The following is a 24570-nucleotide window of genomic DNA, read 5'->3' as shown; positions in this document are numbered from 1 at the left end:
ACGGATCTACGACCCACTATGCCTCGTCCCCTGGCACCAGCGCCTGTTGGGCCGTGATTCATGCGACCATTCGGGCCGCTCCTGAGGCCTGGCTGTCTGGGTCTCATTTTCTCGTCTCGGAATCGTCACCCGGCGGTGGGGGGCCCTACTGCGCGCCACATCCTGAGCGAGCCTCGCTCCCTCTACAAAGGCCCATCCATCATCACGGATGGGGTCTACAGAACTGCTTGCTTTTCCTCTCCCACGGAGAGCAGTGTTCCTGCTTCACCACTTCTGCCGATTCACCGTGGCAATGGTGCTCATGATGGATCTCTCTTCTGCGCACGCCGCGTGTAGGAACAGCGCGGCTTTGAGCTCTTCGCCCACTGTGCAAAAACAGAACGGGAAAAATGTAAGCCGAATGCAAACTACCGCACATGGTTCAAACATTCTACTCATAAACCTGCATATAAATTCACGTTATTACATTTGATATTTTAAATAAATTATTATGAATAATGAATACACCTAACATTGAGAGTATCACTGGATGGAATTCAAATTAAACACATTACTACGGTGTTGTACTGCAGTGTTTATAGTTGATATGCATTGCTGCATAATTTAACATTTCATCCGAATTTTTTTTATGTAATACAAATGATTGAATTGTAAAATAAAATAATTGTTCCTGACTCACTATTGACAAAGCAGACGACGTAAAATGAACCCGACACTTAAACTGACCATAGTATTTATCTATAACACTGTCGTGGAACAACTTTTTTTTTTATGTGTTTACTCATAAAAAAAAAAGGTTCCTCAATAAATATGTTGATGTTAACTTTAATAAAGTATTATTTAATTTAACACAATATAGTATTTATTAGCGTGTATCATGCAATATTTACCAGTAGAATAATATTCCCATCCATTCACGGATGCCGATTTTGGCTCACCCGATCTGAAAAAAATTCCGTGGATTACATTCAAATATTTAGATCCAGATTGAGGTATAATCTGACGCGAAATAACCAGGTCCAATGAAACAAGAACAATGTGCCCATGATGTTTAACTCTGACGCTATAAATCACCTGAGATTATGGCTGGAACACAACATTCAGTGCAAGGACGCCACGAGTCAGGTGTCAGCTGGAACGTCCAAGTTGTGCGATGCTGCAGTGGACACAACCAGATCCAGGCACATCCTTGTACATTATCCATCAGTTTGGCTTTTATCCTTTAAATCCACCCATGTGTTGTGCACGCAAGTGTGCTTAGCAGGCAGCTTTCAGAAAAAGAAAAAAAACAGGGAATTAAATTGCTGCAACTAATTTAGTGAAATGGCCAACACCACCCCCACAGCGCCCGGCCCCAACGAGCCTCTGGCGCGTCATCGCCGGCGTGCTTGCGTGGCGCGAGCAGCCTCAATGTCACACCCAGAGGCAGACGTCCCCCTGGCAAGGAGACAGTGGCACGGGGCACACCGCGCCGTGACTGCACGGATGGGACAGCAACAGGCCCAGGCAGGTGAACAGTGCGGGTGGGGGGGACACACAGATTCATGGTTGCTCATGTCCTGGATTTCGTAATTCAGAGTGGGACCGTGGGAATTATTCGTGCACGGCAAGGTTTTTTTTGGCACCGCCAAATGTTGCACCTTTGATTTAGCGATGTCAATTTACGTATTTTAAGAGTACTTTTATATTAATATATACTGTGATAAAAATAACAATAATTTACAGTCGCTTTATCAACTCACCGTTGGATGAAGGAAACCCCATGCTGTCAGCCACGGGGCTGTTTGACCATACTTCACCACGCTGTTCAATGCAGCTTGAAAGGGAACTCAGGACCTCCACTGATGTCAACAATGGGCAGTAATGTAATTCTGATTGCTGGCTTCACAGTGCAGCGTGCCACCACCCCACGTCACAGGAACGCATGGGTTTCATTTGAGATTTTCGCCAACGACTGAGCTCACAGTAACGCTGCGACCAATTCCACTTCATAAATTATGTTAAATGAATGATCAATTTGCCCTTTCATTTAATTGGCAACTGACTAATAAAAATGCACAATCATTTAAAGAGGCGAATTGCTAAATATTTGGTTTTACTGTCATGGCAAGGGGCAGTGCAGCCGTTCCAATCTTTGATCATCTCGTGTGATTCCCTTTCATAGATAAGACTCGAGGAAGCTCCCTCCTCTCCCTTTGACTCGGCCGTAAATAAAAAATATCTCTTCTCTTCATTCTCTTGCTTTGTGGCACCGATCACGCAGAGTTATTCAGAGGTCATTTTAATAACATGCCCATTGTATTGGGTTTATCCATCTTCCGAAACGAATATTATGGACGGTATGACAAATATGATTATCGTTCTACATTATAGTGACATGTTAAAATGTTCATTTGAACAGTGCAGCAATAGTTTGAATAGTCAACTTAAATTACCTTAACATGATACAGTGGCAAATGTATATTTATTTATATAAAACATTTTGATATACAGTATGCAAATAACCATACATCATATTTATGGTGACAGTAATGGATTACAAAAAGCATGCTTGGTTGTCTTTATTGATTTATCAAAAGCATTTGACACTCTTGACCATCATGCCTTGACCCTGGATTATCAGACTGTAGAATTGTCAACACATGCTGGGCTAGTTTCCAAATCACCTCGACGACAACTGCACTGTACACAACCTGGAGGCACCGCATCAGATGTCCCTTGGATCTATACTGGCGCTGCTCAAGGCTCAATGTGTGGTCCTATATTGTTTCATTTATATTGAAACAATGACGAAACACATCGCAAGATCCACTTTCATTCAATTGTTTGCAAAGTAAATAATACAACTAGGTTCAAAAAATATACACAACAGGATCTTATATCCAGAAGACTTTTACCAATTACAATTTTATTTATTAGATTTACAGCACTTAAAATTAATCCATGTGCAATATTACTGAATATATTGTGGCTTTACCATTAAAACCGTCACTCCTATTAACTCTATGGGTGATTGTTGCAGGAATCAAATTCGATTCCTATGATTTACTCTTACAATCCCCACACAATCGAATGCATTCTAATTATCATTGTCATAAAAGATAATAGAATGGGAATCTTTTGTAATGCGCTTGTGAATATAGCTTCGTTAATCTTCAGCAATGCTAAGCAGCACCAAATTAAAAATGTCAAGATTTGTGATTCAGGCGGATTCCAGACAGCAATAATTTCGAGTGAAGTGGCTAATGCCTGGCGATTCTAGTCTCAACTGTCTGCCTGGTATGGATTCCACAGGGGGTGGGTGGGGTATGGGGTGGGTGCATCCATGTGTGAATACGGGCGAAGTTCCCGTTGTCGCTATCCCTGTTGTCCAATGAGCTCAATACCCGCGCTCCCAAACTGACAGGAGTTTGTGGACATTTTTTTCAATTACAGAATACAAGGTAAAACAAGCAAGAGAGGCAGCAATGCAATTGATTTCTCACATCGCTGCTGGCAGAAGGATCTCAACTCGAGGAATCCCGAGAGGGCCCCTCCAGAGTCGTTGTTCTTCACCTGGGCTGGACGCAGCCCCTGGGGGTGCGAGATGATCTTTGTGGGGGTGCGAGACGTGGGCAGAATTCTTTTTAGAAGGTAAATCCTCTAAACACAAATTAAGTACGGGCACTTGAGTACAACTACTTTGTTTCATCAAACCTTTGTATTTCACATTTTTTTGTTTACGACTAAGAACTAAAGGGGTGCAAGGCAGCAGTAAATTATATTGTCCCACTCTCCCACGCTAGCAAGACGTCTTAACATCTGGAGTACCTTGCACTTTATCCAACCATATCTATAAGCACGGTTGACTACAAACTGTGCGAAAGAAGTGTAACATGCATACATACCCAACTTGCTGATCGACTGACTGTGATGCACCTATTCATACTGATGATTGGACAGAGAAACCACGTGGGGATTTAAGAAACGTGCCCATCGTTTCATCTGCCACGCCGGGAGGTCGAACAGCCGACCTCTGGATGGCAAGTCCAGTGTGTTATCAATTTACACCCACGGCAGATAAAAAATATATGTTTATCAGTAATTCCAATTTATTCGGTGTTAGTAGCTAAACCCTATACTGCAGATAACCATCGTACCACAACGCTTTCTGCTACTTTCGTCATCGACTCGGAGTCGTTTCAGCCCTTGTTTATTTTAAACGACCCCCCTGTTTATTGTAGGTGGGCAGTTGAGGCAAGACGCTAAAGCATCCTTTTGCCGCCCTCACTGGGGCTAAGGTGTCTCGTTGCTGCTGTTCCGCTATAGTTCACGACGTTTACGGAGGTAACGACCCCGCGTTGATTTCAGCGTTGACCTTGAATTGTTGGGAAGAAAAAACTGTCCCCCCATATTGTTATGAGTTTAGACAAGTAGCTGCTCACTAGCGCACCCTCCCGGTAGCGCCAAGCATGCGATATCATACTTTACTGGTATCAACTTTGCAGTCTCCATAATACAGGTTTTTTTGGTTAGATCGCGTAAATATGTGTCGTTAAAACTGCCACCACCCGACACAGCCAACTAGTAAGGGTTGTCACGTAAACAGAACGTGCCAATTCGTCACTAGTACAGCACACTGGTGTGTTGGAGAGCCAAGCCACAACATTTATACTCTCAGTACGACGTTTCGCCGGTAATTACAACTAGCTTCATCAGGCGACAGGCAGATTTGCTGTCGTCTCCATTACATCCTACCTCGCAACAGATGCTACCACTCACGCACTTTGTATCTTGGAAAAACAAACAAGAACTAAACAATTCTCGAATTCAATCACTAGCAATAGATGCTGCTCATACAGTTTGGATGTGTCTTGCTGAATAAGCACACCAAGTCATTAGTCTGCTGCAAGCCGATTGCGAAGGTGCCCAAGTGATGTGAAGGGTTATGGCAGTGTGCATGGTCGACAGCAGAGGGCAGTGCAGAAAAAGTCCATGTCGTATTGCACGGTCACATTGTACCATATTTACATGCTTCCACGTCCATGCGCCCAGCCTTCAAACACACTGCACTTACCGTCGTGGTGAAGTATGGTCGAACACGCCTCACAATCCGCACGGATGTGGGGAAACGCTCGTTCAGCTGTGGACTGGCCCTTATAAACCGTGACAACAGGCAAGTTACATTTCGATTTAAAGCTTTCGTGACTGCAGGGATTCATCTTCTTGGTTCTTTCGGTAAAGTCACGTAGAAGGGAAATTATAAAATAATAAAAAATAAAACTTAATAAAATACAATTCTCACGACGTTTCGGCCACAACGCAAGCAGCCGTCCTCAGGTGAAGAACAGGTCTGTCGGGAAGACAGCGTTCGCGGCAGTCAAAACAACGGGGAAAGTTTCGTCAAATCCCTCTGCCTGTGTCCCCCGTGCAGGAGGCTAAACGTGTACGTCACAGTGAGTCGATCAATCCGGTCGCGTGCGGTGGGGTAAAGTGTGGGCACCTCCACCTCTTCCGAGACGTCCGAGCGACCGGCGTGTGACTCTGCAGGCCGAGTGATCTGCAGGGCTGCATTGTTATTATCACTTGACGACCGCACACGATGATTGTTAAACATCCCACCTTGAAAGTGAATCATTTGAATCGGCGCTCTGCACACCACGTGGGACACACACGTACGCACACACACGCACACACACGTACACACAAGCACACACGCGCACACACGCACGCACACACAACAACCACCATTCGCCACTAAGTGGCGGTGACGTCACCACGACGCTTGTGCCAGGCCATGTGCACCTTGAGGCCACGTGAAGTGTCGAACGCCCGCTGGCAGGAGGTCACGGGGGAGACCCAGGTGCCACGGGTCGGGGGTGTCACTGAATTCTAATTAATTGTTAAGTATTATTTAGTTTTGCGGTAAACTATGACCCTTGTCTTCGAGAAAGGGTCCTTGCCTGTAAACATCTGACATTTTAACAATATTTTTTTTTCAAGCAAATCTGCCTCTTGATGAGACACTGAATATCTAAATCAGTCCAAAACCAATGCTGTGGATAATATGCACTTTAAACATATTTTTGGACATCAATGAGAATCACCCATTTTTTTATTGTTATCAATTCAGACACGATGGCACGTGTTGAGAACGGAGTGCACACCACTGGAATCGGCATCGGAGTGGCAGTTGGCAATTAAAGTTTAAGACCTGAAGGCAGAGTGCAGTTTGAAGGGCGTTTATTGACTGACAATCTGGCAGAAGGAAGTTGTGATTGCAAGCGTCTGTGGTATCAACAGCATCGACTGGTATGACCCCTTGACATTTCTTGATGGAGCCGATGTACACGTACAGCACATTTGTCAATCCACCGCTGCATGAGGGCCTCCCCATGCCGCACAGGGCGTGGGTTGTTTTGTCCACACTTCATTCACCAGGCTGGTCGGTGCAGGTTGGAGGTAGTGGGAGTACAGAACAATGATGGATTTTGCAACACTGCTCTCTGCTGCCCACAACGCATTTGGCGGCTGTCTTTGTGTATGCTGATCACCCATTCAAGCACTTTGCTCAGAGGATTACGGGTGGTAGTTTTGCAATCGACTTTAACAACACTCTCCGGCACGATGCAGTGTTGTGCTTTGCATATTTTTGCACAGGTAAAAATAAACTCTAAAAGACGAATCCCCAATTCCCAAGTGCTGCTCATCACGTGGTTTTCTAACTTAATTTATCCGAATCATTACTTCGGGCATTCCATTGAGACCTTTCAAAGGGACCTCGAGGGAGGGGGTGGATATAGTTATCTGCAATTTCGCATGTATATGACTGTATACTACACCCGCTGATTATCACTTCGCCCACCTGATTCCCTCCACAGCCGTTATTTCACCACGTGACTATCCTGTTGAATTTAATGAGCGGCATTTAGCCGAAAATATGGCTCCATAGTGAGCTGTTGCATGACTGTCAACTCCGATGCATGTATGCGACTTAAACTTTCCTTGAATTTTGTACCGATAACAAAAAGTATATTCCACGCCACTGCAATGTAAATTTGCACTGTTACACATCTTGCTTCGTAATCTAAATTGCAGCACAATATGATGCATGTGCACATTTGTTTTCTTTCTTACTTAAATCAGGGCTGGGGACATCTAGTTATTCTTGTTGGAATGTCAGCAGTGAGCATCAAGCAGGGATTCATATAGTATAATACTATCTTAATTGTACCCAATTTCCATATAGGCTGCTAACTTAAATACTAATATTCTCAGCCAGTATTCCCAACATACGTTCCAAGTGGAAAATGGGGTCGGTGATTGCAATTTCACGATAAAATTACTGCACTGCCTGCGCCAAACCTGAGCACATTATTTGCCCAATGTCGTCAATATTTCACTCGCTAACCTTGTAAAAATTACTGGTCACCTATGCAGCTTTTAAATACATTTCCCAACCATTCCATCTGCTGTGCATGTATACAAAGCATACTGTACGCATGCAAATGTAACAGATGTCACTCTTGACAACTTTCCACAAATACCAGCTAGAATCATCCACATTCAAAAGTTCACACTCCAAATACACAAATGCCCCCTCAGATAAAGGAACCTTAGGCTGGGCAGTGTTGTCACTCGCCTGTAATTCAGTACTGTGGAGGCAACGATGGCTGGTGTAATCGCACAACTGTTGTGAAACTCCCTTCCCGTGGGCGCTGAGATGCCATACTGACTCGCCAGAAGGCAGTACAGCAAGTAGACCAATCGCCATCTGTTTCCATCTGTATGGGGTAAAGTATTGCCCCCTCACATGTGGGTTTTCTCCCACTTTAACACGCAGGCTTTCGCGACCAATATCATCCATAAGAGGTTTTAGGGTTAGATATCGTAAATATATGTGTCGTTAAAACCCGCCACCACCAGACACAGCCAACTAGGAAGGGTTGTCACGTGAACAGAACATGCCAAATCGTCACTAGTACAGCACACCGGTGTTGGAGAGCCAAGCCACAGCATTTACAATCGGAGTACGTTTTGCCAGTAATTACAACTAACTTCATCACTTAACTGAAAACATCTTTAAAAAAACCCAACGCAGGACCCTCCTGCAAGTCATACGACTCAGTGTGGCTCTCTTTGAAAGCCAAGTTAAAACAAAAGTAAAAGAAGAGCAGATTATTTTCTTACGAATGGCAGCATACGGGAGCTAAATTCCAATGCCGAGCTCTGCAGTTCACGAGCAGGCTTCGGGAGTTTGTGTAGTTCTACCATTCCCCCGTCGAAGGAGCGCAGTTTGGCGGTTTACTTTATGGTGTATCGTTTGCGTGATATGGCCACAACCGCCCTGACTTCTGCTCATCGAGTTGTGCACATCGGCCCATTGATGTTCTGATGCGGTTCATGGTTACACCAGTGTCTTCGCGGAATGTAACAGCGAGGAGATATGTTGGTCTCCAATTGGGCGTTCATTCTGGACGTCCACGTTATTGTTTGTTATTCCAGTTCGCCAGCATTCTTCCGGATTTGGACGAAATTTCAAGATCGTGACAGCACACACCCAGAAGGGGGATTGGGACACGAGTCGCCCACGAGGTAGTGTTGAGGTCTTGGTTGATGATGGGTACGTGGTTGTCGTGGGCAAGCAAACGTGTAAACTCCCTTGCAGTTTAAAGGTCTTTGTCGATATTTGGTGGTGGAACATTCACCAAAAAGGGAGCCAGGGGGTTTGGTGTCCATTTCAGTTGTTCTGGTTATGTTGCAAACTGTATTGAATTGCACATCTAGCAGTTTATGAGCAAGCAGCATGTCTTGTCCCCGAGTTTCTCCAGACTGCTCTTAAACTAGGTAATTATATTTTATACTCTTTGGTTTTTTCGGTAAAGTCACGTAGGTAAAAAATTAAATGAATGAAAAGCAATTAAATCACGTTTCGGGCGCAACACGCTCGTGTTTTTTACCTACATGACTTTACCGAAAAAAACAAAGAGTATGAATCCTTGCAGTCACGAAAGCTTCAAATCTACAATTATATTTAAGCCCGAAATAATGCGTGGGAACATGCATATATATGGACAGTTACGAATAAACTCTAAATTTAAGGTACAAACAAAACGTACTGTATGTAGAACTTCTTTTGCACTGTACGTAGCGAACAGTACTCATCGGGGGTGGAAACTGTACTGTGGTCCGAAGTACGGTGCCAACACTTCCATTGGGTTCATAGCACACGCACAACAGTGGAAAGTATTTAACCTTTATTAGGGTGCACATACAAAGCGCAACTGTCAGCAACAGTTCAATGCATCTGCAAGATTGTTACACCATTTGAGATGTAAAACTCAAGTCATAATAGTAAATGAAAAAGGTCTTCAGAAATATGCTTTGAAAGTTTAAGTGAAAGGAATGTATTGAAAACAGACGTGCAGTACATATGGAATGTCTGAATGTGTGCACTATTTTGGTGAATTTAACTTTTTAAAGTTAATTAAAGACATGCAGTAATATACGCTGTGTGTAATGTATGTGTCGTCATAAATGGTTATGGTGATACAAAAGTGTATTTTGATGTTGTGTCCATCTCGAATCTTCAACCATTCAGGATGTGCCTGACAAACTCTGTTGAAAGAAAAAAAAACGTTAAGAAGCATGAGTCCTAAAAATATCATCCATCTGTCGAATACAAAACAAATATCAGACACGCACCAGCTTACTTTCACCATGACATGAGATGTATTGACAATTAATAACTTGAAAGATAACATGAGATAGCAACTTCATGAACCAAGTTATTTTGGTGCATTGTGATTATAGATTTTAAGTTGAATTAATACCTTGCAAGGAAACTTCAACAAATATAATTAAAGCACAGCGTTAGCTAAAAAAAATGGTTGTAATTGATGAAAATGTGTCAGTCATATAGCACTACAGGGTTCACACACTGTTATTCAAGACAACACATTCAGTTATTACTGCATGGAACTCATAAGCAAGGGATTGTTAAAGCTTATAACTAATTTAAGTATTTGTATTCATCTAGCCGAGTTCACATAACTAAATCAATAACATTGAGGCTGAAATTTAATGTTCACAAAATAAATGATCAAAACAAATGGTGCTTTCAGAAACTTCAAACATGGAGTCATTTTAAAATGTGGATAAGGACAGTATATACGAATTTAATATACATTCTACACAAGACAAGATCTTGTAGCAATTACCTGGATAAACTACTGGGGTAGTAGTGAAATTCAAGCCACTGAATTCTCCCCAAACCGACCTAGTGGCCAATACCCTGATAACTGCTAGTATATTCACATATACAATTTGTTATACAATTTGTAATAACTTTTAACAGACCTTCAGTTAGTGAAAATGTTCCAAATATAATATTCTATACAGCTGCATGATTCCAATGATAGACTTATGAGTGTATATGTACGAACAGCATATTAGTGATTAAAACTTAATTCCGCAATACATTTTCCGTAATGCACCCAGAATTGGAACAAGAACATGAGTTCTAATATTGATTTTAGTTTTCAGAACTGGCTTGAAATGCTGCACAGTAGGGATGAACAGTTTGTCTATAAAGCAGCAAGCTGCAGATTTCCTGTATTGTAACTGGTCAAACTACATCATCCAGGCCGCATCAACAGAGCCTTTGGACCACTCACAATACGGAGGAGGTTGCCCCTTACATATTTTTAACTAATTAGTAAATTGTGCTTGTGGTCCAAGTCTAGAGAAAAAGCACAGCACATTCAACATCCAACTCAGCAACATACGCAGGGTCCGGGCTGGCACTCTGCCATGCTGATCCGTGCACTACAGCAGCAGCAGCCATAAAAGCTCATTTCCTTGAAGCTGTACTCTACAAGCAGGCCAGGAACAAACATGCAGCCAAACTCAAAACCATAAAGGCATTACCATAACGGGCTTTTCAGCCAGACATGATGTGTCTGATAAAAGCTGTAAAAATACCACAAGGTGAACGCAAACATCATCATGGGCAAAACAAATGTACAAATGAGACCAAACAACATCCATACAATTGCTGTAGTGCAATTGCTGGAGTTGACATGAAAAAGGGGACCTAAAAAATAATTTTCTCCATATAAAATGTCATCTACACATGGCCATGGCGAAATATATAAACCATGTTTCAAAAACTAAAGCATTTGCATGAGATCAAGAGCTTTATACATAAGTAATGCCCTTCCCAATAAACTGTCCCCATGCAGTACAACCTGCTTATGTAGCTACTATAGATTTAAACCAACACCTGTGCTCAAAGCCACAATGTCATATATACAAGGAATACTCAAGCCTGTTCATTGGGGGCAATCAAATACTGCATCTATATTGCTCTATACTGGGATTGAATAAACACTGCCTGAATGTGTCTTTAGAATGCCTTTGCGATTGAGTCATTCAAGGGCCATTTTCTGGCAGCCATTACAAATGGCACATGCACACACCTGCCTCAAAGTGACATCATACCTTACAGCATATAAACTCAATGTAAATTTTAAAAAGTTACCTCGTACTCAAGCAAATATTAATTCCTTATAATTTAATGAGACTATTAAAGACTTGCCATATTAAGCAACGATATATTTGGTTTGTGCATGCAGCTTAACAAAGATTTTATTTTAGTAGCTGATGTGCAATGTCATCACATACTACAACTGATTGTTCAAGTGACCACTCGTGATCATCAACACAGAAGTGATAAAAATCCACTTCTGATCAACAATACCTTTTTATGGAAATAAGCAACATGAAATAGCAGGGGTTTGTGAATGACTCTTTCCACCAAGTGTGTATTATATAAAGAATCCTTCAACACATTATTTAATGAAAAAAAAACCCTCTACAACCAGTTTAACTCATTCAGACATACTGAAAAGCACACCCTGTACAAACTTTAATAAGTTGATGTTAAATTATTCCTTAGCTAACCTCTCATTGTACAAAACAATGCTCAAACATTTAAAATATGTTTTTCCTTGGGACACTGGCTTGAGATTGACTCTCCACTGAGAAAATCAACATGAAGTTAATGGAAATGTACGTCCACTGAAATTTGTTTTTGTATATAAAATATTTGGACCAAATATTACAAAACAAGCTGCCAAGGCAATACATATTTACCATGAATAACCGCTTTCAAACGGATATTTAAAGTGTTACACTGTATATTTACAACGCAAGTTACACATTAACACTGGCCAAGAGGGCTAAGCTAAATACAGATTTTTTTTTTTAAACTTAAGACATGAATGTTGAGTATTAAATCAAAGAGCACAGATGGACACGGGTCATCCATCAGCCATGTTGATTGGTCGATGGTTGATGAATGGGAACGGCAGCCAAATGAGTGACGTACCGGTGAGGACAACTACCACGGGGAGTGCTGTGCAGCACAGCGACAGCGACTGTGGCGACGCAAGGCCACGAGCGACGTCTCGGATGTGGTGAGAGGCCTTCATTCGATGGCTAAAACATGGCTGATGATGATGAAATATGAAGGCTTTTAAGAATGTAAGGAATGCAAGGTTTAAGACATTTTAAGGAGAATTCATGGTGTGCATTTTCACACTGTTGTATTGCTACAACTGTGTATGAAATGCACATATTACAAATGTTACGTGCACTTGATTCAATTGTGCAATGTCAAATTTACACAATCTGTGCACATTTCTAGTGGATGGCGCAATTAGAATTTCCAGGTCACAACAAATTAGATGGGTTTAAAGAACTGTATTGCAAAATGAAAACAGCTCCCCAGAGCATTTTAAAACACTCAGAGGACTTTTGTAGAAATTAAAATGTAATTAAAATGTCATTAAAATGCAAATTTTTTCACAAACCATCCCTAAAACACAATGTACCCATAAAATATGAGATACTTGCAATTAACATGATATACATTAAAAGTGTATGCACTCGTCAGACTTTAGCAATGCATTTTCATTCAACTTCGTGGACACCCGTACAAGTAAAAGTGTATGTGAAATCAGTGTTTGTTTTAGAGGTAGCCAGGAGGCTCAGTGCTGGGCCAGCACTGTGGAGACGCTGGGTCTGAATCAGGGCAGTCACCCACAATTCAACTGGTCTCTAAAATGGCCACCCACAATTCAACTGGTCTCTAAAGTGCAGCGAGTTGATGACTGCACAACAAATAACCACCATTAAAATTGGTTTTGCATTTGATTTGGGTATATTCTGGCTTGAAAATGTGTTCAAATATCTAGTCCTATGTGACAATCTCACAGAGGAGATTATGAGAAAGTGCCCACCCTGATGAGTACAAATTTAAACCAATTGAAGGTTTTTTTCAGACTGAAAAAAAATCTCTTTCTGCAAGCAGCTCCGATGTTTTATAAAATATTTACCATGCGCTGCTGCTACGAAGCACCAACTCTTACCTGAAGCTAAATCCATTGTGAGAATGAAACGAAGGCATTTTATTTTAAGCTTGTGAGCAAATTACCCTCATAGTTGATGCATCCATTGTTATCTTCCTGCCCTACCAGGAGTAGCTCCACCTCATCCTCGGACATCTTCTCTCCTGCGAACACAAATCAACAGAGAGCAGCGATTAAATCTCTCACAAAGCCCTAACTCAATACATTGCCTTGTCAGCCACTTCACCAGTCCGTGTTGAGCATGTTTAGTAAAAAAAATATTTGTACGTATTATAATATAAAAGGATGCGACTTGTAAAAATATGAAACATATTCATGCCTGTCCTCACATGATACATTTAAAATTAGGTAACTGTGGATTATATTAATTCCTGTTATTGATTCATTGCCATTTAAAAAAAGTTAAGTCAAATCAATGACAATGCCTTTAATGAGCTGGGAGATGTGCTGCACGATTCACAAAAGTGGCAGTGTTTGACTTTATTGTGCCACCAAACTTCCACCCAGATGATTCACCGAAGACAAAGGTCATGTTTCTGATCAACATGACCGACTTCGTACCAAATGAAATCATAACAAGTAATCATCACACCACCAATACAAATGGCAATGAACCCTTCCGCTTAAGGACCACGCACTTTCAATGCGGTGCAGGGAACAGCACAACAGGGCGCACTGCACGAATGCACAATCTGTATGAGCAATAGGGTGCACGATTTGACTGGCTGAGCCGAGAGGCAAGTTTCATTGAGCGCACCAGACCTGCAACCCCTTTTGACGAAAGCCGCCTCAGGCAATTATGCCACAAGCCCAATTTATTGAAATGAAATGGTTCTGTCACTACCATCAAAAATTCTATGGCATGAGGATTAAAAGCACCATGCCAATGATGGTCTAGCAGAGTGCACAAGCAGAGCTTTATGCCTACATTCGTTTTTGTAGGCCATTAACCTGAAAAATAACGAATTTTTTTTATATTTGTAATGGTTCATAAAACTAGCATTTTCTCCTGAGAATCCTCATTAATAAAACCATTTATGCAGGCAACACAAAAATACATTCTAGGCAGAATAGGAAAATAAACAATTTACAAAACTATAAAAGGCTAAACACATGCAAACCACTTCTTTAGGAAGGTGAAAATGTATTGAGTGTTACTATTTAATGGCTTGTGACAGTTAAGCAGCAATGCATCTATGTCCAGATTCTACCCAAATTTCGACCAATTGTTCAACTGCTGACATACATTACACAAGATCATTACGAGTTTCAAAATTAAGTGTAAATGTGACACCTATAACTAACACATGAATACAATTGCATTGTATTCTGGTAGGCTGTTACATGTTGTTTTTCTTGTACAAATATCTACTACACAAGGAATTTCCCCCGTGCATACTGCAACAACATAGGCTAATCGTCGAGCTTTTAGAACCTTCTTACAAATGAGAAATGGAATCGAACCACCCTCCAAAACTGTGCACAGCCCTTACGGACACAGCACGTGTTCAACTCCATCACCATCACCACCATTCATCATCATGATACATACCGAGCGTGGTGAGAACGTGGCGGAGCTCAGCTCCCATCACTGTGCCGTTTCCCTCCTTGTCGAACACACGCAGGCCCTCCACAAAGTCCTCAAAGGTACCCTGGTCCTTGGACTTGGCGATGGTGCTGAGCATGGGTAGGAACTGCTCAAAGTCCAAGGTCTTTGTGCTCATTTCTACAGTGATAATAAACATATGAAACGTACCATGGTAACACGAACATTATTACATCAACTTTGATTGATCCTTGATATACAATGGAATACCTCTTTAATTGTATTGGACAAGTTTTGACTTTAAACTTTCGTGACTGCAGGTATTCATATTCTATGGTTCTTTGGGTAAAATAACGTAGATAGAAAGTAATAAAAAAAGTTATAAAAAATATCACGACGTTTCGATCGCAACACAAGCGGTCGTCATCAGGAACAGGGAGGTTAGCCTCTGAAGGCAAGCTGTTTATCAAGGTTTAGAGATGGCCGGCAGTAGGTCAACACCAGCAGCCCATCTCTAAACCTTGATAAACAGCTCGCCTTCAGAGGCCAACCTCCCTGTTCCTGATGACGACCGCTTGTGTTGCGATCGAAACGTCGTGATATTTGCAATCACTTTTTTTTTATCTACGTGACTTTACCAAAAGAACCATCGAATATGCATTGGACAAGATTTACAAATGAGATGTCACATAAAGGAATTTTCCAGGTTAAATGTTTTAATTAATGAGTATATAATTTAAATGTTTGGTGGTTCCTGTTTGCAGTTATAAAATGCGTGGATGAGAGGCGATTCACCCTAACATCCAGATGACTCCTTTAATCTTCAATAGTATTTATGATAAAACAGGCTACATTTGTCATGCATCTACTCTTAACCATTAAAATGTGCCAGAGGTGAGACCACTTTCAGGAAAATTATATTAATGAAAGACATTGGTGTTGTGCTGCAACGTGGCCAGGAGATGGTAGCAAATCAATTAGCCCAGGCCACAGAATGTATTGGGGGTCTGTAGACTGAACATGTGGGAATCGTTTGAGATTCTTTCTGGTAGAGCAGTTTCTTTCCCACAGGTCAAAAGCTTTATAAATGGAAGTGGCCAAACGTCCCAATACAGCACATTTATAAAAACGTGTCTTGAGACTCAATGACGATTTTTTTAAATAAATGATTGGATCATCACGAACACCAGTCGCAAAAGCATTATGATCATCGGCAATAGCATAAGGATTACACCACATCAACGATCGTCCTTAACAGCTGCACGATTGATAATCATGATGGGCACTTTCATCATCATCACCTTCTCATCCATGGAAAAGCATCAATAAAAGGATGCATGTAGTGCCTGCAAGTGACCAATTGACTAATTCTATGCGGCAACTCTTACAAAAAGGGCCCCACGAAAAATAGGAATAACCTAGTGCCAGCTGGTTAACCAACTGCAATGGATAATGGGAAACAAAAACTGATTCTACAGAAAACAGCAGTTTTTGTAAATCGATTCGGACTCGTGATTACAGGATTGTTGATGAAGAGTTCCACTGCATACTTGAAAAAAATACTTCATCAGCCACTTCTGGAGCTGTGCTAGTCAAGGAACACAGTGTTAGAGTAAAAGGTTACTGTACCAAGGATTTAGATGATGAAAAAGGTCTGCTAGGTGTTCTTGCTCCCCAGGAACTCTGCTAGCGTACCGTCTGGCTTGGGGTTTCCGAGCAGCTTCAGCACGTCCGCATTGGTGGGGTTCTGACCGAGGGCCCGGATGACTTCGCCACACTGGTTGTAGCCGATCCTCAGGTCGCCGGTCCGGTCAAACAAGGAGAACGCCTCCTTGAAGTCTAATCATATTGCAAAATACAAAATATTAATGTTTGGGTTAAAATAACAACACTATTTTATAGCATGGTTACAACAGCTCCTCATTATGACATACATTGTGTAATTAATATTATTTTAACTACTGCCTGAAAACAACATAGATGGTCTATTTAACCATAACATTTACCATCACATTGCTTTCCATCACCTTTTGGGCATATTGGGACCAATGTTTTCCACCAAGATTTGCCATCAGCAGGGTGTGTGGTCTGTTAAAATACTGATGGGTTGCTTAGAATTCAAGGCAAGTCATCCACAGAGAATATTAATCATCTTTTTGGATGGCAAGAGCACCAGTGTAGAATAGAGGTCATGCACTTTGGTTTCAAAGGAGCACTGCAAAAACACAGCACCCTTCCTCACCTCCCCGCTCCACTTACTCTCAGCTCTTGCTTCATCAGCTCTGGGATGCTGTTTTATCAATACTCGGCCAGCACTTAACCTTTTTTGTCATCGTCTTCCTTCATCCCAATTTTTGCTGACCTGCTCACACATTGCCTGCTGTGTCCTTCAAGAGTCCTGTCATGTCCTTTATACATCATTACTCCATTTTTGTGTACCTCATGTAAACATGGAAATGTAGATACAACCCAATGTTCTCTTACAGTTATTAAAATCAGGTATTATTATATCTGCATAATAAGCCAGATTTCATTCACACATTTTGACACAAAAGGACACCGTCTAACTACATACAAAATAGTATCTACATTCGCAAATTCTACTTTTGCGCAGATTTTCAAGAACCGAACCCTCGCAGATGTCGAGGCCTTACCGTATGTCTTGCACATTACATCTTTAATGATACCATAACTTATAAAAATGTTAGATTTTTTTACGGTGAACAAATCCAAAGTTTGTCGATAGTGATCAGGGTTTGGTTATATAAATTTGAAGCAATATTCTACATTTAGGGTACAATTGAGAACAATTTGTGGTGAAACATATGAAACGCATTAAATATCTTAGAAACACATTTTTGGATTACAAAATAGAGGTTTATACAATTTAAAATACCCAATTCGTGACCAAACTTATGTCAGCAACTAATCACGTGGCTGTTTAATGCGATTATAACCCCTTAAAAAGCACATGCTTAAGTTGTTAAGACTGCTGAGTTGTGATAGGCTTTGAGTGTCGTAGTTTTTAGTCCAACACTATATTCATAGCAATTAAGTTAGCCACTGTTTAACTGTGGGTATATTTATCTGCCAACCTGTTTGTATCAAAATGTAATCACTGAAACTTCAATAATCACTTAAACAAAGCTTAATAATAATCCATACATATCCTGCACATTAACTGATAGCTCTCCGATGCTCTTCCTTTTGGATGTGTTCCCCAAGTTGGCTACGATTCCATCTTAACCACTGGCATAATTCCTTCGATTGAAGTATCTATCCTGCCCAAACCCACTTTTCTAAAGCCATTGTCTGAAGTTGTATTTCTTCTCTGATCAATGTGTTTCTCTTTCCATCACTCGGCGTGATCCCAAGCTCCCCCCATGCTTCTTTGCGCACTTCTCATTCTATCTGTCGGTGTATCCTATCCATGTTAAAGCAGATATTTGGATGGATGTGTAACAATCAGATTCATAAAGAAAATAACAAAATTAAACAATTGCATGGTGACCAATACATTTCTGCAATATTTAAATACCTCAGTGTTAACTCGGCATGTCAAGTGAAATAAAGTAGGCCAAAATCGACTCAAAATTACTTGCGTATCTATGATGGCCAAGGTCTTCTCAGCAACGTTCATTTCACATGTCAACATAATCCCACCTCATTACACAAGGGTAGTATTTTATACTGAATATACTGTCTGGTATGAAATACTAGCAGAGATAATTAAAGCTCCACTTTATGTTCACAGTATGGCAAAAAACACCAATTTTGTGCAAATCCAAAAAGCAGCTTACAAGTGAACTCGGTATGACTTAGTGTTTATTCCATAAAAGGATTCAAGTGTGGCTTTTTGAATTTCCATGACTGTAAACACCACCTCATGTTTCCCTAATGTGGATGCATCTATGATCCGTGTAGATTAATGTTTGTATCAGCTTGCACATAATTTTCAAGGTCATGGGGATTCTCATTTAATGGGCGAATGTCAGCTTGTATGATTAATGCTACATATAATAGAGCGTACACTGCCCATGCAATATAATGGTTGTTTCTATACGACCACAAACACATGCCATGCAACCATTGGGCTGTAAGGAATTCCTATTGACAAACCTGATTAAGAGAAATTACCAGCCATAGTTTGCAGATATAAGCGCCTGTATATATGTATAAAAGTTTGGATGTAATTCATGTGTTGGTAGATGTTCCTCCTCAATTTGTGGCGAAAATGTGCCAATGTCTCCATTACTCACAATGGGATAAACTACCAACATGTGTTCTGGCTGTTTAATTGGTATATAAACCTGGCCATGTGTAGTTACTGGTGTTGTAGCTGTTTCCACACAATCCTGCTATCCAAGACAAGGCTAATGTCAGTGGAAAGCAGTATTTGCACCCATCATTGGCCTTTCCTAGGTTTATTCAGCCGTAAGCAGTGCAGCGTGTAAACCTGAGGGCTGGGGAGAAATGACAAAAGTGGTCTTGTACACACCCAAACCCTGATGCATAGCAGAGATGGATGTCCTTGGAATGTGTGCGGGCTGAATAAGAGGGGAATTATATTTTTTGCTCATCCTTTTCTTAGCCTTTTTAGGATTGTTGTATTTTCATCCTTAGTTGTGCAAGAAGGGCAGATGATCAAGAACAATGACAGTGGCAGTCAAGGGATTGAACACGTCCTTGAGGATGTCAACCGAGGATAAGGAGCGATGCGATGAAATCCATCGTGTGTGCATGTGCTAGGTGGTATTATTAAATTTAAGAAGGCTCGTGAAGGACACTACTGGGCAGTTGGAGGCAGTCGCCCCCAAACAAAAACGGATGGTAGAGGAGGAACGCTCCCAACAGCGAGCAGAGCGCCGAGTGGCTAAAACACTGCAAGCTAGCACAGTGGTGCATCTACCAGTCATCTCAGTCAACTCATGGCACCTGGGTCTGTCCTCTGACCTCCTGCCAGCGGGCGTTCGACGCTTCACGTGCCCTTAAAGTGCACATAGCCTGGCACAAGTGCCCTGGTGACGTCACCACCACTTCGTGGCGAAAAGCGTTTTTTATTGCTGTTATGACATCGCAGGATCGCGATCGATGAAGGTGGCTTGGGGAGGACTACATCCAGCAACGGACTGGGCATGGATGCCTTGTGTGTGCATGAAAGCTGAAGCGATGAAAATCCGAGGGGAAGCGACAAGCCCGTGGCTCAAACGGAGGCCACTCCCCCATGACGCAGGCCCCACGCCAAGCGCGCCCCGAAGCGCGCTGCCACTGTGTCCATATAAGGAAGAAAGCAGAGGCCAAGCCACGTTCATTATCCCCGGTGTCAGCCCACTTTGGGCTGCGGGGAGGGGAAAAAAGCACAACGCCAATTTTGGGCACTCCTTTCTCCCAGTGTCTTTTCGGACGATACGCAAGTTACCCAAATAAAGGGATGAGAAGAAACATTAAAGATGGATATATATGTATAAGCAAAGGCATTGTGTGGGAATGCGGAAGGGCTGACGTCATGGGGCTTATCTCGTTAAACATTCAACTGTATCGTAGTTCACAGCTCCCACACCCTGCACAGAAAGTTTGCTCAAGGCAGAATCTATATATTATAGAAAACCTGCAAGTAAACATTGGACATTAAAAACATGCTGCGGTAAACATGCGATGTAATTATATCTGTGATAACTCCAGCAGGGGATACTGTACTGCACTCAGATCCTAACGCGCGTTGTATTTCAGTTGTGATTCGATATATAATAGAACAGCTACGATGGATACACTTTATTAAAATGTCCATTAAGGGTAAGAGGACAACACAACACTACTTTGTTGTACGATTCAAATAATAAAACACCCTCATTTGGAGAAGTTGTGGTGGTATGTTTGTGCAACGTCGGCACGCCCTTAAGGCAGGATGCACATTATAAAAGCCTCCTCCTTACACTCAAGACACCTATAGTACATGTTTTTAGGCACTTAAACTGCATTAAACTGGTATTCCAAATAAGTGGTCTTGGTTTTAAACGCCTGCACATGTTAAAGTAAAAAAATGAACGTTGATGGTTTTCAGTTCTCAATGTATATTAATATTGTACAGTACATTCAAGGTAACAAGATTAGAAATAAACCTTGTTATAAAGCGGTTTAATTAGTTGGCTGGAAACAAATGTTCCAGTTTGGTGTTCAATGTGTGTGTGTGCACACAATAACCGTGCGTGGCACGGCTAATTGACGGCCAGAGATGAATGTGCAACTAATAAACACCCCACTTGCAATTACCATACAGTATTTCACTAAACCTACCACTACTCATGTATCGGGTGCAATACCGAACATATCCTAGCACCCCGTGCCAACACAAACGATGAAACAAAGATTACCAGCCGAACTCTGAAGCATATTTGCTGTAATTGTTAAAGTTCAATGTGTGGGACTGAGTTGGGGAGAGGGTAATCCTGCTGACAACGAGGCCCGAGTCAATGGTGACAAGATCTTTAAATTGAGTGTGAGAACGCCACCACTATAGATTTGAACTAATGGCGAGACGTTACAGTCCACTCAACATGATAACCCTTACACAATGAGAGTCCAACATAACGACCATGAGACGTCACCTCCGATGCACACGGACATGAGTAAGACAAACACGAATGAGGTAAGATTTAATTACCCGCAATTTGGTCCTCGTTGAAGTCAGACTGTGGACACAAAACACAGAACAACCGCATTCCATTGTTACTCGGTCAAAGCTAGATAAAAACCTGACTCGAGACGCGTTGCAGAAGCACAAACCCAACAAACAACAGTTTACAACAACAGCAGCAGCACAACACGAGGGGCTCTTCAGAGCACAACCCACTGGCGTCTGCCAGCCACTGCGATGGGGCCGACAGCCCTCGCGAGTTTAGTCACCGCCAGGCCATCGGGGAGCGGCCGGGCGGGGCGCGCCGAGTCGCACTCGGCTCAACACTCCCCGCGACACATCGCACCGTCATCAAAGACAAAGACGCCTACCCCTCACCCCCCTAGAGTCTGATCGTTGGGGCAAGTGCTGTCAGCGAGCACCTATGAAGGCCAACAAGGCACACGAAGGGGTGGGTGGCCAGCACCACGCCCGGCCCCGATGGCGGTGTTTATACACACCGCACCAGGTACTCATTTGAGGCTGAGCCGACCTAGGGGAGGCCCATAACCAGTGTGGATAATCGCTATCACTGGTGTTGGTGTCCGTGAGCAGGAAACGAACTCGGGTCGGCGGGTTCGTTAGCGCGGCGCGCTCACCGCTACGCTACCGCTCCCCTCTTATCATCACCACCAAAGATTCCCCTCAGAGCCTTAACAGACTGTTGGGGGCTGTTCGCGAGTAGCACCTCTGACAATTACCACCGTAGTCGCATTCATTATACATCCGCTATATTGTGGAATGCGGTGAGGGTTGTGGTGATGCGAGTGGGACTCGCGACCTCTCCACTCACCATGGTCCCTGCTGCTGCTGCCCTCGTTGCTGCTGCGGCTGCACTGAGCGGGACAGCGACCGCCTCGAGCCCACGCCCCGCGACGACACCCGATTGGCTGGGCCCACGCCACGTGATCGCGAGCTGGGCGGAAATGGAATTCCCTTAGTTCCGCCCACCGACCCTATCGCCCGCGCGATTGGTCAAGAGCGTCCCTCGTGATCAAGGGTGGGGGCGGGTCTCGTTTGATGGGAGGGCCGGGCCCCACCCTCAAATTCCCCACCCTCCACCCCCCACCCCCCACCCCCCACAACCTCCAACCGCCCCCGCCCCACCCTCCCACCCTCCACTCCCTACCCGCCAACCCCCCATACGCGGCCGCCGCCCATGCCGAGGCGCGATTGGCTAAGGCAACCACGTGGTTTGGGTGTGGCAATATGGGTGACGTCGGCGTTCCGCTTCGTCAAACACCCGTGCCGACAGACGATTGGCTGAGCGCGCGCCGCGTGGTCCCAGTGGCTGGGTGACCCGCATAACGATAAATAGCTGGGGGGGGGGGTTTCAAGCCAGGTTAGTGTCTGTGTTGTTGGCCGACTGGTTTGCATCACATTATGTTTCTAAGATCTGTTGCGTTTCTCGTCTCCCATCTTCTTGTTGCATTTGCTTACGTGCAGTTTGCCGTTCTCTATGTGCTATGTACGTGGTGTCTCCCTGTGTGTTCCCTCGCTATATGTTTCACCCCATTTCCACCTGATGATGAGCGCTTGTGTTGCGTTCAAAACGTCGTGATTTATTTTAATTTATTTAAAATGTATTTTATTTCTACATACGTGACTCATCGAAAAAAAACAATGAGTATAATTTCTGCAGCCAAGAAAGCTTCAATCCTAGATCATCAGCATGTCATCTGTAGATGTGCTTGCCATTCTTCCACAGTGACCTCGTCTCGACTCTCTGATATTGTGAGAATTTCATCATCGCTTGCAGCTAGGATTGGCATCTTTTCCCGTCCCCCTCCTGATGCCAGGGAAAATGGGCGAAGCTCAGAACTTTGGCTCATGCAACTGCAATGACTGCTTTGGGTAAACAGTCCAGACTCCAGACCTTCCCAGAGATGATGGAGGTGAATGTGACAGGCCCACTCCGACTGTCTACAACATCCCACTTTGAAGAATGAGGCTTACCGCAGCCTTCACTCGGAGGTTCAGAGAGCTGTACAGTGCTGGTAGGATGAATGGTGGTCCTGGGTTGCTGAGGAAATGTAAATGCCTTGGTCGCTTACGATCACAAATCACTAATTCCATCAAAAGAGTTACTTGCAGAGCAACACCAATTACCATCCTTAAGGGAAAGAATGGTGAGCCAATCTCTGACCTCCAGGAGGGGAGGGGAAATCCCTCAGCCCAGATAACATCGTGGAGCAAGGTGGAGATGGCCCTGCTGGGGCTGCCGTGCATCAAATATTTGAGTAAGTAGCCACCCCACGTGAGTGGCTGGCTGATGTGCCATTTTTATTGAGGAAGTACGGAAAGCGATCCAGAGACTGAGACCAGGAAAAGTGCGGTGCAGAGATGATCTCCCAAGAAAATGTATGAGGGAGGGTTGCGTTTGCAGAATGCCCTATATGACAATCACAACTACCTGGATCACAGGGTGGGTTCCGCAGGTTGGGAAGGATTCCCTGGTGGCCCTCTTTAAGAAGGTTGGCCGTACTGATTGTAACAACCGCCGGGACATCTCCCTTCTCAATGTGCAATGGAAATGACCTGGCTGAACGAACACATAAGGTCGCACTCATTACACACAAAGTGCTTGCCACAAATGAACCATAATACCTTGATGATCACGTCAAGAAGCATAAACCATCACGCGAACTCCGGTCATCCTCACAGTGGCTTTTGGCTCGCCACAGAACAAAGACGGCTACTGCATCGCGCACTTTCAGGTGCGCTTCTGCGGCCGTCTGGAACGCTCTTCCGATATTAGGAAGACACTGGAGCTATGCACTTTTAAGTAATCTAGATTGAAAACGAAGTTCTTTCTAACCGTGCTTTTTGTGTTTAGTTTGTCGTTCGTCCCTCCGCACCTCCGATTGGCACGGTTGGCTACGTACGGTGCGAAAGAACGTCAACACACAGTAAAATACACACACGGGACGTGGGGGTCA

General features: G+C 43.1%; 1 protein-coding gene across 3 annotated transcripts; it reads right to left on the bottom strand.

The window, feature by feature from the left end:
• Window positions 1-9221: 9221 nt before the first annotated feature.
• Window positions 9222-22552, bottom strand: LOC144934613 (myosin light polypeptide 6-like). 3 transcript variants are annotated; one of them, XM_078860620.1, is made up of 7 exons: window positions 22425-22552; window positions 21620-21647; window positions 16654-16797; window positions 14965-15138; window positions 13478-13555; window positions 10909-10950; window positions 9222-9597 (listed from the first exon to the last, which is right to left on the bottom strand). In XM_078860620.1, the coding sequence occupies exons 1-6, from the start codon at window positions 22425-22427 to the stop codon at window positions 10922-10924; spliced, it is 456 nt and encodes a 151-aa protein (XP_078716746.1). In that variant the 5' UTR covers window positions 22428-22552; the 3' UTR covers window positions 9222-9597; window positions 10909-10921. The 3 variants fall into 3 exon arrangements, with proteins under 3 accessions (XP_078716746.1, XP_078716745.1, XP_078716747.1); XM_078860619.1 differs by lacking the exon at window positions 10909-10950; XM_078860621.1 differs by lacking the exons at window positions 9222-9597; window positions 10909-10950 and adding an exon at window positions 12220-12491.
• Window positions 22553-24570: the final 2018 nt, after the last annotated feature.

Source organism: Lampetra fluviatilis, chromosome 10 (assembly GCF_964198595.1).
Source record: "Lampetra fluviatilis chromosome 10, kcLamFluv1.1, whole genome shotgun sequence".
NCBI lineage: Eukaryota > Metazoa > Chordata > Hyperoartia > Petromyzontiformes > Petromyzontidae > Lampetra > Lampetra fluviatilis.
Note: the sequence above shows the minus strand (reverse complement) of the source record. Positions and strands in the feature narration are given on the sequence as shown.